The 15,661-nt window shown below is 48.2% G+C and overlaps 1 protein-coding gene across 24 annotated transcripts in view; it reads right to left on the minus strand.

Annotated features, from left to right (window-relative positions):
- BCL11A (BCL11 transcription factor A) overlaps positions 1 to 11,762 on the minus strand; it is a 97,256-nt gene extending 85,494 nt beyond the window's left edge. For 9 of the 24 annotated variants that reach the window (XM_053923723.1, XM_053923719.1, XM_071221558.1 and 6 more), the window contains exons 1-2: positions 7,680 to 7,726; positions 2,813 to 3,142 (exon numbers count right to left, since the gene is read on the minus strand). In XM_053923723.1, coding sequence (XP_053779698.1) covers positions 2,813 to 3,041 — 229 coding nt within the window. In that variant the 5' untranslated portion in view covers positions 3,042 to 3,142; positions 7,680 to 7,726. The other 15 variants (XM_053923720.1, XM_053923714.2, XM_053923712.2 and 12 more) reach the window with 11 other exon arrangements.
- Positions 11,763 to 15,661: the final 3,899 nt, after the last annotated feature.

A 15,661-nucleotide genomic window follows, 5' to 3' on the forward strand; every position in this document is an offset into this window, starting at 1 on the left:
GAAGATCTGTCGCTGTTTTATTCCTGCTTCCTGCCTATAAAATGGCACAGAGCACACAGTGAGCTCAAATCCAACTTCCATCACTTTAATAAAGCCTTTCCTACACAGCGCACTTAAATGACTACCTTTTATGTGGTTGCCAAACATATTCTTCTAGAGATTCATCAATATATCTCTTTCCTAATACAGGGCATTGCTTCTCCTTTCTTTTTGTGACACAATTCAAATATCTACTGAATGATTACTCTTATTGTTTCCTTCCTCACCATAAAGAGAAAAGCAGACTTGGAATTCTGAAGACGTGCTTGAGAGAAATGGGCTGGGAGTACACAGCCACCTTCCAGAACTTCGCTTCAGAGGCACCTGAGGACCAGGGCACCTTAATTTACGTGCAATGGTAGAATGTTAATTTCACCATAGGAAACTCTTAATTCATTACTGTGAATTATGAGAAGTCATGATGCTAGTTACTGACATCTCGCTTTGAGATGTGACCATGCTATTTATGTTCAGCCAATTCCATGGTGGGAACAGTTGATTAAACACAATGAAAGGAATCAAGGTTTTGTAATTATTCACGCATGCAAGGTTTACCTCACCTGGGCTGAGCACTTGTGCACCCATTGAATATCTTAGATACCTCACTTGGACAGCTTTTTGTCTCAGTGAGATTATTTCGTATCAGCCTTATAAAACATATTTTAAAGTTGCCCTTTGTTTTGGCTTCTGTGGCTCTGTTTTGTACTAGTTCTTTAAAAAATAATAATAGAACCTTTATGACAACCAGAGAGTTAAGGGAAATATCTTTTCTTTCCCTACACAGATTCACAACTGTAACAGCAAAAAGCCTCTACTATCGGGCCTTCCCTCAGCTTTTAGATTCTTCCTCTAAGTACAGAAGCACCGAATTTCCGAGCTGCTTAATCTGAGACTGAATAACCTATCTGGGACCTCAGTAAGAAGTGTGGTTTTAATTCTTGCTTGACAGACACTGTGTTTTGTCTTTTAAACGGGCAGCTCGATATGTAAATACGATGTTACATCACGCAAGTGTTACTCCATATTTGGTGATTTAGAAAGGCTTTGGATCTCCAAAGATGACAAATCCCCTTCCGCTTGCTCTTGCTTCATTAATCATGCCTTACACTTCTGTTCATTTTCCTTCCAGTCACAAGACAGCACATGGAAATGGTCATTGCCATATCCTACTGGGGGATGGGAGGAAGAGGGGAAATAGAATCTTAACCTACACGTCACATCAGTTAAATGTGGTGGGTTCGAGAAAAATATTTTGTAAATGCAGCTTGCCTGGGAGCAGATTTTTCATTTCACTAAAGGAAAAGTATCTGAATACTATTGCAGGAAGCGTTTAAAAGTAAAAGAAAGAAAGAAATGCCACATTTGAGCTTAATGATCAAATTCCAGAGGGGGAGAAAAGAAATAATACGACACTTAATCCCCTCTGGACCACTGACCTACTACAGTTCAACTTTGTGGTCAAACTAGGTCAGAGACACAAGTTCCAGTGAATCAATTGATTATATGCACTATCTTCCCTAAAAGTGAACAAATCTCCTGTCTTTGGAGGAGGGGATAGGGGAAAATAAAGGAAAAGTGATCCACCAACAGGCAAGCCGTTTCTATCACCACAGAATCTACATCCACTTTGCCTTACGTGTTAAATCACTGCTGTTGCACAAGAAGTGTGCTAAGGACCACTATACTGTCTTGCTGTTTATCACTTAGAGCAGGGACGTAAGTCCCTCTGTTAGCCGTTAATTCCTTTTCCCTGGAGCTGCTGAGAAACCCACACACCTAGCTACCTCTCTGCTAAAATTAACCAAATGAAGGAGAGCTACTGAATGTATTGTATTTTTCCAAGAGAATTTTTGCATTGTGTTATAGCAGAAACAGTGGAAGTCTGGACTGGACATTTGTAAGGGTGACATGTGGTTGTGTAAACCACAAACAAAATCAAGATACATCTGTCAAAACCACATCAGAGACAAGAGAGAGCACAGAGAAGCATTTATCATTTAGCTGAGGAGGCAGGCTGCAGGGAGCAGCCGTTCCTGTCAAACCAACCTTTTGAAATTTCCAACATGCCCTTAAACTTTTCGAGTAAGCATGTCTGTGCGCTTCAGCAACTGCCCTCTCTACTCTGGCCTGGCCAGTCGAAATGGCATCTTAAAGTCAAGGTCACGGTGTCATCCCAACACGGGGCTGTGTTTAATTACAGCCCCATACGGGCTGACAGCCAATATGGATCCAAGGCTAGACCTGAAGCTCACTTAACTCTTTCCACCCTTTCCAAAATGCCTGCCAGTCCAGCCCACTTCACAGAAGCCTGCAGAACTAACTGTACCCCTAAGGAGGCCTGGCCAGGTATTCTGACTCAAAACAGGTCATTGGCCAAATTATAAATGCCTATATGGCCACTTCATTTCTGACTTGTCCCCCAGACTAGAAATGAACATTGGAAATTTGGCTAGGTGTAGTATGGTTCAATGCTTTAAAATGAGAAGGGGCGAAAAAAGGAAAGAAATTCAGAATCAGCAGATCCAGAGGGAGGGTATCAGGTGTGTGTACCTATTCCGCCTACATCTGACTCAGTGAAGTGGAAAATATTTATTTTTATATTGTGTTCTGGACGTAAGCAATAGGAACGATTATTTTAACATTACAGGGCTGTCATGGACAGTCACATGGAGAAATACAGAAAGCACTTCACCACTCCTTAGTGCTTGGCTACAGCGCCTCTGAAAATGAAAAGAAAACATGCAAACAGCTTTTCTCCTTGCTTCTCATTTACCTGCTATATGTTCCTGTTTGGGGCAAATTCCTCTAGATGACGTTGATAAACAATCGTCATCCTCTGGCGTGACCTGGATGCCAACCTCCACGGGATTGGATGCTTTTTTCATCTCGATTGGTGAAGGGGAAGGTGGCTTATCCACAGCTTTTTCTAAGCAGAGGCTGCCATTGCATTGTTTCCGTTTGTGCTCGATAAAAATAAGAATGTCCCCCAATGGGAAGTTCATCTGGCACTGCCCACACGTGAGGAGGTCATGGTCCCCTTCTGGAGCTCCCAAAGGGCCGTGGTCTGGTTCATCATCTGTAAGAATGGCTTCAAGAGGTTCGGCTGTGGTTGGAGAAACAAAAGCACAATTATTAGATTGCTGGAAAGGAGAGAAAAGGGGGATATATGTTATCAACCCCATCCCATCCCACCACATTATATAAAGTATATTTCTAGGCTCCTCCATCTAATCCCCAGAAAATGTGAACACCTAAAATGTACAAAGCTGTGGAGGTGGTCAGCAAGAAAGCAAATTTATCAATGAGGCAAATCTTCATGTATTTAAATAAATCATCATATATTTCAAGTCTAACTTTCAGAACTCCAGAAATACGCACAAACACATATACACATACTACCGATGTGTCTGGCTTGTGAGTTTGGGAAGAATGTGTTAAATAAAGTTAACGCAGGGGACATAAAGAACACTTAAATAATAACTACCCCCCCAAAAAATTTTTTTGTAAAAACACAGATGGAAACCAAGTTTCTTTTTTCCTATAGACTAAGTTGTCTATTGTGCCAAAGAATAAAAGGAGAGGTGAATAAACACACACACCCTTTGTGTGTGAACGTATACACTCCTAAGTTATACAGAGACATAGTTTTATAAATTAGAAAGCTACTACATCACACAGAAAATGTGCCACGTTTACACCGCGGGAATAAGAAAACGACTGCATTCACCCGTGAAACGGATCTAAATAATAATCATAACACAGCGTAACTCACACTGCCAAAAACCCTTCTGGTCTCTCTCTCAGCAGTGCCACAAAAATCAAAGAAATCCCAAATTCACTGGCAATTCTTCTTGGACACATTAGCTAAATGGGATACTTTTGAGTACTTAAGGAAATAAGCCAATTAGTCATTTTTTCATTCTGAAGAAAGAAAGCCTAAAATATTCTAAACATGTTTGCACTTGGTGGCCCCCATCACATAAAAATCAGAAATGTGGTCAAGCAAATGCCACATTTCAGAACAAGGTTGAGAAGTCCTTTCTTTTAGACTTGAAATACTTTACCTAATGTTGTCAAAGTTGACTAATTTTCTGAATGAGCTCTAAAACACTTCATTATAGGGCTATTTCTGCACACATAATCACCAGCGATGGTATAACAAGGTAGATATGTCTTTCATTCCTGTTTCCTTTTTTTAAAAAAAACTTTGCACCAAAATATTTCAGCATCTATTTGAGCAGTTTCTATCATTGTTTAACCTTACAAAGGGGAAAAGAGAGTTGGTAAGTCTCTGTTCCTGAAACCTTAAGCTTACTCTATTTAAAAAAAAAAAAATCACAAAATACAAAACACATCCAGGATGCTGCCAGTTTATAAAACTGAAGCAGAAAATGTACAAGTCTTAAACAGTTAATCAGTCTGACCTTCTTTAGCAAGCTGCCAATTTCACATTTAATGAACTTAAAGCCACAGAGAATCAAAAAATAGATTTTAATTTGAGTGTAGAATATTGGAACAGATTTTGATAAAGTGCAAAAATCCAGTGAACTCAGGTTAAATTTATTTCAACCCTACCCAGGCTGAATATTGAGGGGGAAGATCTGGAGTAACTCCCAGATGTGCTGGGTGAAATAATATTGAGAGAGCCCTGCCTAGCTGCACCTGTGCTCAAGTAGGACATGTCATAATTTCTAGCCTCTGGTACTCCTCCTAATTTAACATAAGGTCACCACAGGAATATGAAGGTTATACTCCTACTAATAAAGACAGCAAGGTAAGCACTTATGTTTCTTTGCCCAACACACTGACCAAAAGATAAATACAATAGAGAATCTACATGAATACTTTTCAAATAAAAGGACACGAACGGAAGTGCTTATGCATTATGCCTCTATGTCATTTTTCTCCTACATTTGCTTTCATTTTGACCAAGTGAGGAGCTGAATAGGGAAGTCATTCTCCCAGATCCCTGCTATTTGAATTAAGGATTTTAAATAAACACCAACAAATTTGGGGGGGTTTTGTTGTTGTTGTTTTTCAGCATTAATAAAAGTTCTGAGATTTACAGACTGAAGAAAGATTCAGGAAAAATATTTTATTTTACTAAAGTTAGTAGTACACAGACTCTTTGCAAAAAACATTTTTTAAAAACTCCACTGTTAAGATTCATTTTTTTATTCCCAAGCCCTGAAAGCAGAAATATTTGGAATTAAATGGAAATATTCTCCTAGGTATCAAACAGTTAAAGGTAATGTGGTACAGAATAGACTTGGTTAAAGTCTTCTAAATGTAGTGACTGAACTGATTTACAATCAAAACCAGGAAATGAAGTGGTAATTCAGAGGTTGCTGATTACACCTCCACATTTCACCTAATTAATTTTATAGAAGGCAAAGTTCTTGAAAATAACAAGATGATCAAATGTACAGATATAAAACCTGTAACCTCAACATTTTCTATGCTCTTAAGGTAAATTATTGCTAATTAACAAGAATTATATCCTAATGTATGAAATACGTTTAACATTGGGCTCCCTGCAAAACATTTGGCTGGTGATGTTCAGAGATATACCAAAACGTGTTCTTACTATTGCTGTCATATTATTAAAAATCAGACGAAGTAGGGCACAAAGAAAATATGAAAACACAATTCTCTTGGTGTAGTCTACTGATTTGCATTGACATCTTTTCTCAGTGGCAATCAACATTTTCTTTCTGGGCATCAGATAATTTCTCTGTATTTTAATGCAAATTCCTTTCCCTAAAAATATTCCTAACCTCAGCGATTTTACCCCCTCCTTCAATTCAACTCCATCCTCTTTCGCCCCCCACAATACCATCGTTTCTAAGCTCCGGCCTAAGCAGCGGCTACAAAGCGGGGAGTTCAGGATTGAAGTGGAAGGGAGTGGGCAAATTCTCTACAGGAAAAAGAAATAGAAAATAAAACGCTTCTGCGTTGAAACAGCAAGACAGTCTGAAATGTCTCAATACGGCTGACTGAGATCTCTTTCCTCTCTGCTGTTGCAAAGGAATAAATTTAAAAAGAAAAAAAAAATATCCTTAGAAGAAATGTACAGAAGGAGCAAGGGAAACAAGGGCCGTTGGGGGAGGGGAAGGGGAAAAGAGATCTGCCTTCAAGTTTTCTTTCCAAGTCTTTCCCTTTGATTATCTTAACAAGGTAAGGAAGCAAACCAAGACTGAAATGCTGAGAGGAAAAGCAAAGAAACAAAAGCGGTGGCAGGGACGATAGGCCCGGAGCAGGGGGCCCGGCAGGGGCGGGCTGTGCAGAAAGTGAAGTTGGGCACCGGGACTCCGAGGCACAAAGCGAACAGCGTGCTGGCTGCAGGCTCCGGCCGCGCTCCCTGAGAACACGTGCAGCAGCGGCTTTGGGGCCGAGGGGCCGGGAACCCGGGGCCGAGAGGCGGCGGGCGGCCAGGGGCCCCGACTGCAGCCTCCACGCCCATCCAGCTCGCCCGCCGGCTGCTGAGGTTCCGGGGGGCCCGCCAGTTGGGAGAAATAGCACGTGAGGCTTAAAAATCTCGGCTGGTTAACCTGGTGAAGTCTTGGAGTCACCGCGTACACCTCAAGCCCGGCTCCTGAAACACATTTTGTGTCCTCTGGCTCACACTTTACTTTGGGAGATCTCTGCGAAAGCATTTCTCCCGCAATACTGGGCACCGATGTGCGCAGCGCTGCGGCGGCTGCGGTTATTCATTATTAATGACGCTGCTTGCCCGCATCATTATGATGATAACTATTACTATTGTTGTGATTTCGGGCTCCGAAGCGAGCGCTGTAGGAGGCGGGGGAACCAGGGGTCAGGCTGCCCAGTCGCTCCGAAAGCCCGCGGTGGCCGCCGCGGTCCGTGCTTTGAGCGAGGGGTGAGGGGGTGGAAGAAGTGAACCTGGAGCCTAAGAGCAAACTTGCCGGATCCTGTCCTTTGGCTTCGCCCCGAAGCCGGAGAGGGCGCACTCCCCTTTCCTCCCTATCAAAAATGCCCGCCCCGAAAGAAAACGAGAACTGCACCCCGCTCCGCTCTCGGCAGCCGGGGGTGTCGACGCACCGGGGTGCTTCTCCGCAGCCCCGGCCTGAAGCATTTTTAAAGTCGAAATGAAGAACAAAGACATAAGGGGTGATGGGGGGAGAAAGGGAACGCTGCCTAACCGTCCGGTTCCCCCCACCCCCACCCTTGCAAAGCTCTTCCCTCCCCGGCAGAGAAACGCTGGGCGGGGGATGGGGGGGGTGAATGTGGTACAGGTTCAAGTTCGCTGAGCTTTCTTGATCTTGTTCTGCCTCCTAGCGACCGAACGGCTCTCATTCAGCTCAAGGAGCGGAGGATGGGGGGAGGGGGGCGTCCAGAAGAACCGAATGTCTCCCGCCCCCTCTTCGCACCCAGTAAAAGAAGTGACCCCCGCACCCCCTTCCAAGCCGGTCGCGTAACCTAAAGCCCTCACTGAAACGGGGGAAGAGGGAGGTTAACCCACCCAGCCAGGAGTATCCCGAGATGGACTCAGGAAGGGGGGAAAGGTGCAGCCAGGACTGCAGGTCTCAGTCCATCCTTTGAGCCCCCAATGCATCCTTCCAAAGGAGGGCCCGGCTTTCCCGAGTCCTGCGAAGACTGCCCTTCCTCCCCGCCGGTACCTGGCCGGGCTGTAACTTCACACCGCCGCGCGCCGCGTCTGCTCCGCATCCGGCGCAGCCGGGGGAGTGGGGGGCGGGGGAGAGCGGCGAGCGAGGGATGCGCGGGGGTGGGGAGAGGGAGGGCCCCGCAACGTGCCGGGGCGGGGGAGCTTCCAAAGTGTGTGACAAGTTCCAGGGCCCAGTGAAAAATTCAATTCACTGTGCGCAGCACTCCCACCCCTTTAAAAAAATACAGAACTGGGTTTAGGTGGTCCTTTAAAATTACACCAAAAAATAAAATAAGGGTCATGAGTGAGGAAGGGAAAGGATATGGGCCCTCTCACGTCTTTCTTTCTCTCACTAACAAACTTTCCTAAGCGCCCACCGCCCGACTGTCCAGACGCGCTCTTTTAGCCAGGAGACAGCCATTCACTCACCCCTTAGAGAGGCTCACAAGGATTCCCACCCCCCAACCTCCAACCGAGCCAGGCCCGGGATAGAGGACATGGTGTACGCATACTCGAATATACTACTCCCTTGCCGACCCCCACCCATCCACCCCACCCACCACTACCTGGCTTAAGTGCTCGGGAGCCGGGGGGCCGGGGGCCAGACCCGGTGGGAGGGAGGCAAGGAAAGCACGTGGTGACCTCCTCACCGTCCCAAGCTGTGGACAGGAGACGCGGGGGTCGAGGAGGGGGACAGAACGCACTTTTTCAGTAGCTTTGCAAGATAAAAATGCTTTGCGAAGCCGAGTTTCTCCCCTGCCAATTTCGAAGTCGGGTTGGCTAGGAAGAGGTCTGGGCATTGTACTGGGGACGAGAGGGCACTGTGGACCTGTCCGGCGCGGAGTCGCGGTACGGCCTGCCGCAGTGCCGGCGGGCGGGCGCCAGGAGCCCGGTGGGCGATCTCGGGCCGGGCGGGGGCGCGGCGAGGCTCGGCGAGGCCCCGGCGAGGCCCGGCCGCAGCCACCGCCCGCTCCCAGGCTGCCGCGCCGCGCTCGGTCCTCTGTCTGTTTGTTGGCAGGAGGCTCCCGCACACGCGGTGCTTGTAAACATTCAGACACGAGATTTTTCCCAATCAAAATCCACTTCCACTTTTTTTGAAAATCTTCCAAAAAATAGTAAGAGGAGGGAGTTCCTCGCTCCCTCTCCGTGCCGCTACTGCTCTACTAAAGGGGTTTTGGGAAAGGAGTAATTGTAATTTTTCCCCCCACTACCTAAAGAGTATGAAATTTTTGCTGGGGGGTGGGGGGCGGGGGGAGAACTGGGGGAGAGTCAAAGAGGAGAGCGTTGCAGAAAAAGGCCGGCGGAGCGTTTGGCTTCTCCGTTTTGGGTGCAAGAAATTTTACAATCTCTTGCCCTGTTTTATTTAATTTTTAATCTAATTTTATTTCATTTTGCACGTCTTCTCGCTGCCGCTAAGGTTCGGCCGCGAGGGGCGGGCAGCCTCAGCCTCGGCGGCGGCGCCCGGGGCGCCCGCCCTCCCTCTTCAGCGCGCCCCCGGCCCTAGCTCCTGCCCTTCGGCGGCGGCGGCGCGGGAGGGCCAGCGCGAGGAGCCGGCACAAAAGGCAGCGGGACAAACGGCCACCTCGGGCCGGAACAAAAGGCGGCAGCGCCGACCGCGGCTCCGGTCCTTCCCGGTCGTCCGGCTTTCCCTGCCGACGTGACCCCTCTCCACACTCGGCAGACTCCCGAGTGCCCGGGGCCCCCTCCCACAATCCCACTTTCTCACTATTGTGGAGATGACTACTTTCCTCCCTGCGCACACTTTACCGTGAGCGCGCCGATGTCCGAGGGCCAGTTTCACCTCTTTTCTCCCTGGGAATATTTTTTTAGGCTTGGGTTCCCTATTAGCCGCCCCCTCCCCCGTTTTCCTTCCTTCGACGAGTGGAAGCAACCCCCCTTTTCCTTCCAGTTCCCTCCCCTAGGTTTGCATGAGAGTTGTTCGCATCCACACATAGCATTGTTCATTATTTTGCAAAATTAGAGGGGAAATCATTACACTCCTTTTCGAAAAGCGAAATAAAGCAGCGGAAAGCAGGAAAAAGGAGTAAATTTTTGTAAAAAATAAAATTAAAAGGTGCGTGCTATCACAAAAGTACGTACGGCTATGGTTCGGGATGGAATTAGGGTTTTTTTCCCTCCCTTTAATCTCTTTCATCCCGACTCTCGGAGGTTTTTCTAAAGAAAATAATTTTAAATTCATGCACACACCCCTCTCTCCCCCCTCGCTCCTGCTTCTCGTCCTGCGCGCCCTCGTGATTATTAATAATTATTATTACTATTATTGGGTTACTTACGCGAGAATTCCCGTTTGCTTAAGTGCTGGGGTTTGCCTTGCTTGCGGCGAGACATGGTGGGCTGCGGGGCGGGCGGCGGCGGCGGCGGGCGGCGGCGGGCGGACGACGGCTCGGTTCACATCGGGAGAGCCGGGTTAGAAAGGAGACTCCAGAGAAAATATCTTCATCAGTGCCTTTTGACATCCAAAATAAATTAGAAATAATACAAAGATGGCGCAGGGAAGATGAATTGTGGGAGAGCCGTCATGGCTTTTTTTTTTAAGCAAAAAAAAAAAAAAAAAGAGAGAGAGAGAGAGGAGAGATAGAGGGAGAGAGAGAGAGAGAGATGAAAAAAATGGCAAAAAGCCCCCCTGAGCTGCAAGTTCAAGTGCGGACGTGACGTCCCTGCGAACTTGAACGTCAGGAGTCTGGATGGACAGAGACACACAAAACATGGGCAGGGCGAGCAGGAGAGAAGGGGAGGAGGGAAGGGGAAGCTCACACCAATGGACACACATCAGGGGCTGGACATGAAAAAGAGACCAGGACAAGCCAATGGCCAGTGCGGGGCGGGGGAGGTGCGGGGCGGGGGGCTCCGCAGACGCCAGACGCGGCCCCCGGGGGAGGGGCAGGCGGAGGGGAGGGGGCGCTGGGGCCGCAGGCTCACCAGTGGCCGCAGCAAGCACCGAAGCAGTGGCGTGGCCGGGGAGGAAAATGCGGCGGCGGGGGTAGGGGTGGAGGGAGCAAAACGTGCTCCCTTCCCCCCCACCCGCACGTGCACCCCAAAGTGAAAGATTTTTTTTTTTTTTTTTTGAGCTGGAGTGTTCGGGGAGGCTGCAGCCTGGGGCCGGGGAAGCACGGGCGGAGGGAAGCCAGGTAGAGTTGCTCCCGGACACCCTCCTCTGTGCGCACACCCACTTCCCCTCACCGCCGCCGCCGCGCTCGCTCCCCGCGTGTGGACAGCCGGGGCCGAAGTGAAAGCCCTGAGCCTGTGGCTGAGCTCGGGAAACTTTGCCTAAAGAGAGGATAGCAAAGAAAAATAACCCGAAGTTGAGAGCTGAGCCTCCAAGTTACAGCTACACAGCGGGCGAGGGGAAGTAGGAGGGAGCGCGCGGCGAAGCGGAGTCCAGCCCAAGTTTGGAGGGTGGCAGGTCCGGGAGGGCAGCGCTGGGGCCTCCTGGAGCCCAGGCAGCCTGGAGAGAGGGGAAAAGGGCGAAGGAGGCGGTGCAGGCCTGGGCTGGAGGGGCTGGAGGGCGCCCCCAAGGCCGAGCAGGGGGGCCTGGGGACTGAGCGCCCCTACAAGAGATTGGGTCTTGATGCAGCTAGAAGCCCGGAGTCGAGGCTCCCAAAGGTTGGGGAAAGAGAGGCCGAGAAATAAGAACGAGCAGCCAACCTGGGAGCACGCCCCGGCACCCGGAGGGGAGCTCCGGGTCCCGGGCGAGGGAGGCGCCGAGGCGTCCACCTCTCCGAGCGGCCGCGGGCCAGAGGACAAAGCACGGGTAGTCCTGAGAGTTCCAATCCCTGGGAACGAGGTCCTGGCGCCGCGGGAGGTCCCGGAGCCTGGTCCTAGGGATGGACACACCCCCTCCCACTCCAGAGCAACTGCAAAAGCACAGAGGAATGAAAAGAAAATGTTTCTTAGGGACAGAGCACAACTATTCCTGTGCGTTACCCGGGCAGAGAAAATGCGGAATGGAGAAGAGAGCGACTGGCTCGCAAGAGCAACGGGAAGGCCGTGGTGGTGGGGTGACCGCCTCGGGTCAGGGCCGCGCTCCCCCTGCTACCCGGGCCAAGGCGTACACCGTGAAGCCCACAGCCCCCCCACCCCCACCCCAGCCTTTCTGCAGACGTTCTCAGGAAATTAGGGAAGACCTGTTGGAAATAAACCCCTGTCTCTTTAATGCACACGCGCGCGCGCGCACACACACACACACACACACGCTGCCGCTGTCAAAAAGCTGGCTTCACTCTGGCGTGGGATACTTTCAGTTTTACGTAAAATGTACAGCAACAGCACCCCCTGCGATTGGAAAGTTTATTCGGAAACGTGCCTACAAAGTCCCCCGGCGTCTCCCGCCTCTCAGCCTCCCTGCCGGCCTGCGCCACCGTGTAGCCTAGGCGGCCGCCGCCGCCCACGCCGCCGCCGCCGCGGAGACCACGCTGCTCTGGCAAATCCGGAAGGGCAGGGTGCGAGGAACGGGGGCTCAAGTCCGAGGGAGGCGCGGAGCGTGCGGGGCGGAGGCGGGTCGCCGCGGCCCGCGAGACTCCGAGCTGCAGGTGGACATGTGTGAGTGTGTGTCTGCAGAGCAAGGAGCCTCCTTCCCTCTCCTCCAAGGGGCTCCACACCCCGTCGTTGCTTCTATACCCCTCCTCAGTCTAAGGGCCGTCGTTTTCGTAAATTCGCCCACCCGGCGAGGCGCTTTATTGTTTTAAGCAAGGGACCCGGCTTGCGCGGGCGCACCCACCTCCCAGCCGCGCAGGGAAGCGGCTGTTTATTCATGTGTTGTCTTAGTAAAAGTTTCAAACCTATTAGAAAATGACTGGCTTGCCTAGCTCGGCGAAGCTTCGGGTTCCTCTAAGGAAGAAAAAGAGGTTTTGATGCTTAACATTAAGAGAGATGTGGGCTGGAATGCATTTGTGTAAATGTGGTTTGTTGTTGTTTCTTTCCAGTTTGGGGGGGGGAGAACCTCAAATCCTGTTCAAGAAGCAGGAAGATTCACTTTCAGTAAAGCTCTGTAGCGTGTACGTTACACCATTTCCCCTTTTTCATGAGTTCTTCGGAGCAGGTCAGCATCTTTCTTCCACTACTGTCTTTTTTTTTTTTTCCGGTCGTGTTAAACTAGACTTAGAGCGACCAGAAGAATATCCTTGGGGGGGGGGGTCGGGGGGGGGGAGCAAGGCAAGGAGAAGAATAGTTGGAAGGAAGGTGAGGAGAAGAAAGAAGAAAGTGCAACTGGGAGGCCTTTGAATAATAAGTAAATTAAATAAAAGCCCCTTCAGGTAACAATAGTGAGTCAGATTCTTTCGGAACCGAGCTTTTCAAATTTAAATATTTTCCCATCCATCCATAAAAGTCCATATATAGAGAATGTATATAAATGGGCGAACGTGTGTTGTGGAAATATATATGTATGATTTATATATAATGGTGTGTATAAAGCTTTTCAGGGTTGACTGTAGTGTAAAAAGTAATGACTTTATTACCTCTGAAAGGTTCTGTGGTTCACATTTAACAGTCTTCTGAATTACAATTCATTACCCAGTTGTGTGCTCTCTAAAACCGGGACCCTGTCAGGGCCGCTATCTGTGGTTATTTCCAATAAATAACTGGCAACGTTTTATTGATTTTCTTTTTTAAAAAAAAATAGGAAATTAAGCACTTAGTTACAAGTAGGTCTGCTATGTTACTGCACTTGTTTCAGATTCTAGGGGGTTCCTTCTGAAACCACATCTTAAAACATACATTAAAAACCCAATTTTGCAGCTGCTTTCCCTGGGTGCCAATGGAGAGGTCAGCAGCAACGTTTCCACCATTAACATATATTTAATTTCACCATCATAAAATGCCCACAGTGAAATAGGAACTGCCCTCCACTCCTGCCCCTCCCCCAGCCTGATTTCACCCAGTCCAGAAAACTAGGGTTGTGTATAGGTATTTGGTCCCTTCTGGTCTCGGACCCCCCACCCACAGGACCTCGCGATCGCCTCTAAGAGTGACGCCTTCTCCCTTACTGCGGCTGGACCGCTGGGTGCTCGCTAAAGCGCCCAAAAGTGGGGGATGGGGAGGGCTTGTACGTGTGTTTAAAGAAATAAAAATGTGTTGTTTTAAGAGGCTTTAAAATATTACATAAGTATTGATTAATGATGCAGGTGGTTTTGTAAAGGAGCAAAAGGTCACTTTAAACGAGCACACTTGGATACACAATAGGTATATTTACCTTTCCAAAAGTGGCTTTTAGAAAGTAATAAATTATGACAGTGTTAAAATTATTTTCTGCCCGTTCAGTTAACTTCATTTGGAGCTGTAGAACCTTTGCTGATTTCACTAAAGGGGTAATACTGTCCGTGGGCTCTTTACCAAACCTTTGGTGACGACACTGCGTGTAAACTCCCGGCCAACAGACGACCCCTCCCCTCCCCTCCGCCCCCTTTTTATCTTGCCCGCGGAGGAGACTCCCCAGGACTTCCTGCAGTATATATTCTGCCTCTGATCTCCCTACTTAATAGCCAAGTCCTGGTTTATGCTTTATAATGTGTTGACAAGTTTTCTAACAGACTTTCTGAAATAATGCACATATATTCACGTCGGTTAGAAACCCACTGTATTTTTAGAGTAGAGTAGATCTACACCCTAATGCAGTGAGAGAGTGTAAATCATAGAGGATTTCATAGTCTTTTCAGTAGTTTTCGGTATGAAGTATGAGCCGCGTGGCCTCCAGACATAACCTTTTAGAAAAAAAGACAGTGCTTTTATTTTATGGTGTAAAGTGCTTTTAGCTCCAGGGCTCTGAACGTGAATGTGGTCAACAAACAGCTCCAAGAGGGAGACTTAATACAGTCCCAGCCCTCGTGCCATGGATCACCTGGCGCGGGAGACTCCGGCTGAGCCAGAAAATGAAGGGTTAAAACGTCTGTCTCGATGGAAACTACAAGATTAAAATAAAATATTCACTGTCTGCCTTTAGGAGGGAAATACCTTTACAGACTTAAAGATAAAGAAATGAATGAATGAATGGTTAAAAATACAGTCGATCCCATCTTGCTTTTCACTTTTTTTTCCCCCTAAAGGCAGTTCAGAAAACAGAATGGTCAATTGTCTTCATAAAAATAAAACCTAGGTATGGATTCTGCACTTAGCATAGGTTTGCATTTGGGGTTCTTGCAGGTGGAAGTGCTAGGGTGTTGTTAGGATGATGGAAAATTAATTAAAAAGAGGAAGGGGATTGTGTGTGAGGAAGGATGTGGGCACCCTAATTTGAAAGGTGAGCAAAAGGGCCACATTTTCTCCTCTTCTACTTCCAGTGTGATCCAGAGCCTGGGACCTGAGGAGGCCCCTGGAGGGCAGTGTCTACACCATCTGCAAAGGCAGACTCCCCGCCTCTCCCAGGTACCTGGGACAACAATTGGTCTGGTATTTCTCCAGAGGCTCCCTGGGCTTTTGGCTGGCTGGCAGGCCGGCCACCTCACATACCTGGATGAACCGATCCAAAAAATAGGAAAAGAAAGGGAGGGAATGAGGAGGAAAAAGCTGAATCTGCTCTAAATAAGTCTATACATGCCTCTAAAATGGGCAGCTGTGTGCTGAGTCAATAATGTGTGTGGGGAGAGGGGAGCAGTAGTCTCACCACTTAAGTAAGGGGCCCCTTTGAAGACAGCAAGGAGTTCTGCCTGGCCCACTGCTAGGGGAAATACTCAATTTAGCTCCCTAACATTGTCATGGAAGACACACAGCTGCTGGGCAATGAAGCCAGTCCAGTGTACTCTGTTAGGAATGTCCTAGTGCAATATCAGCACACAGTAAATGCTCAGTAAATGGCTTTTGAGTGAATACTGAATAAATACTATCAGTACATAAATGAAACCAACATAACCATCCAAATTCTATTCATATCCCCCCAGAGATCAATAAGGCTTTGATCAGGCAACCCTATTAAGAGTGCATTCAGCCTAAAAGTGATTTCCACCAAGGATGGCGAAATCAAAAAGGTTATCCCAAATATCA

This window comes from Desmodus rotundus, chromosome 5 (genome assembly GCF_022682495.2).
Source record: "Desmodus rotundus isolate HL8 chromosome 5, HLdesRot8A.1, whole genome shotgun sequence".
Taxonomy (NCBI): domain Eukaryota; kingdom Metazoa; phylum Chordata; class Mammalia; order Chiroptera; family Phyllostomidae; genus Desmodus; species Desmodus rotundus.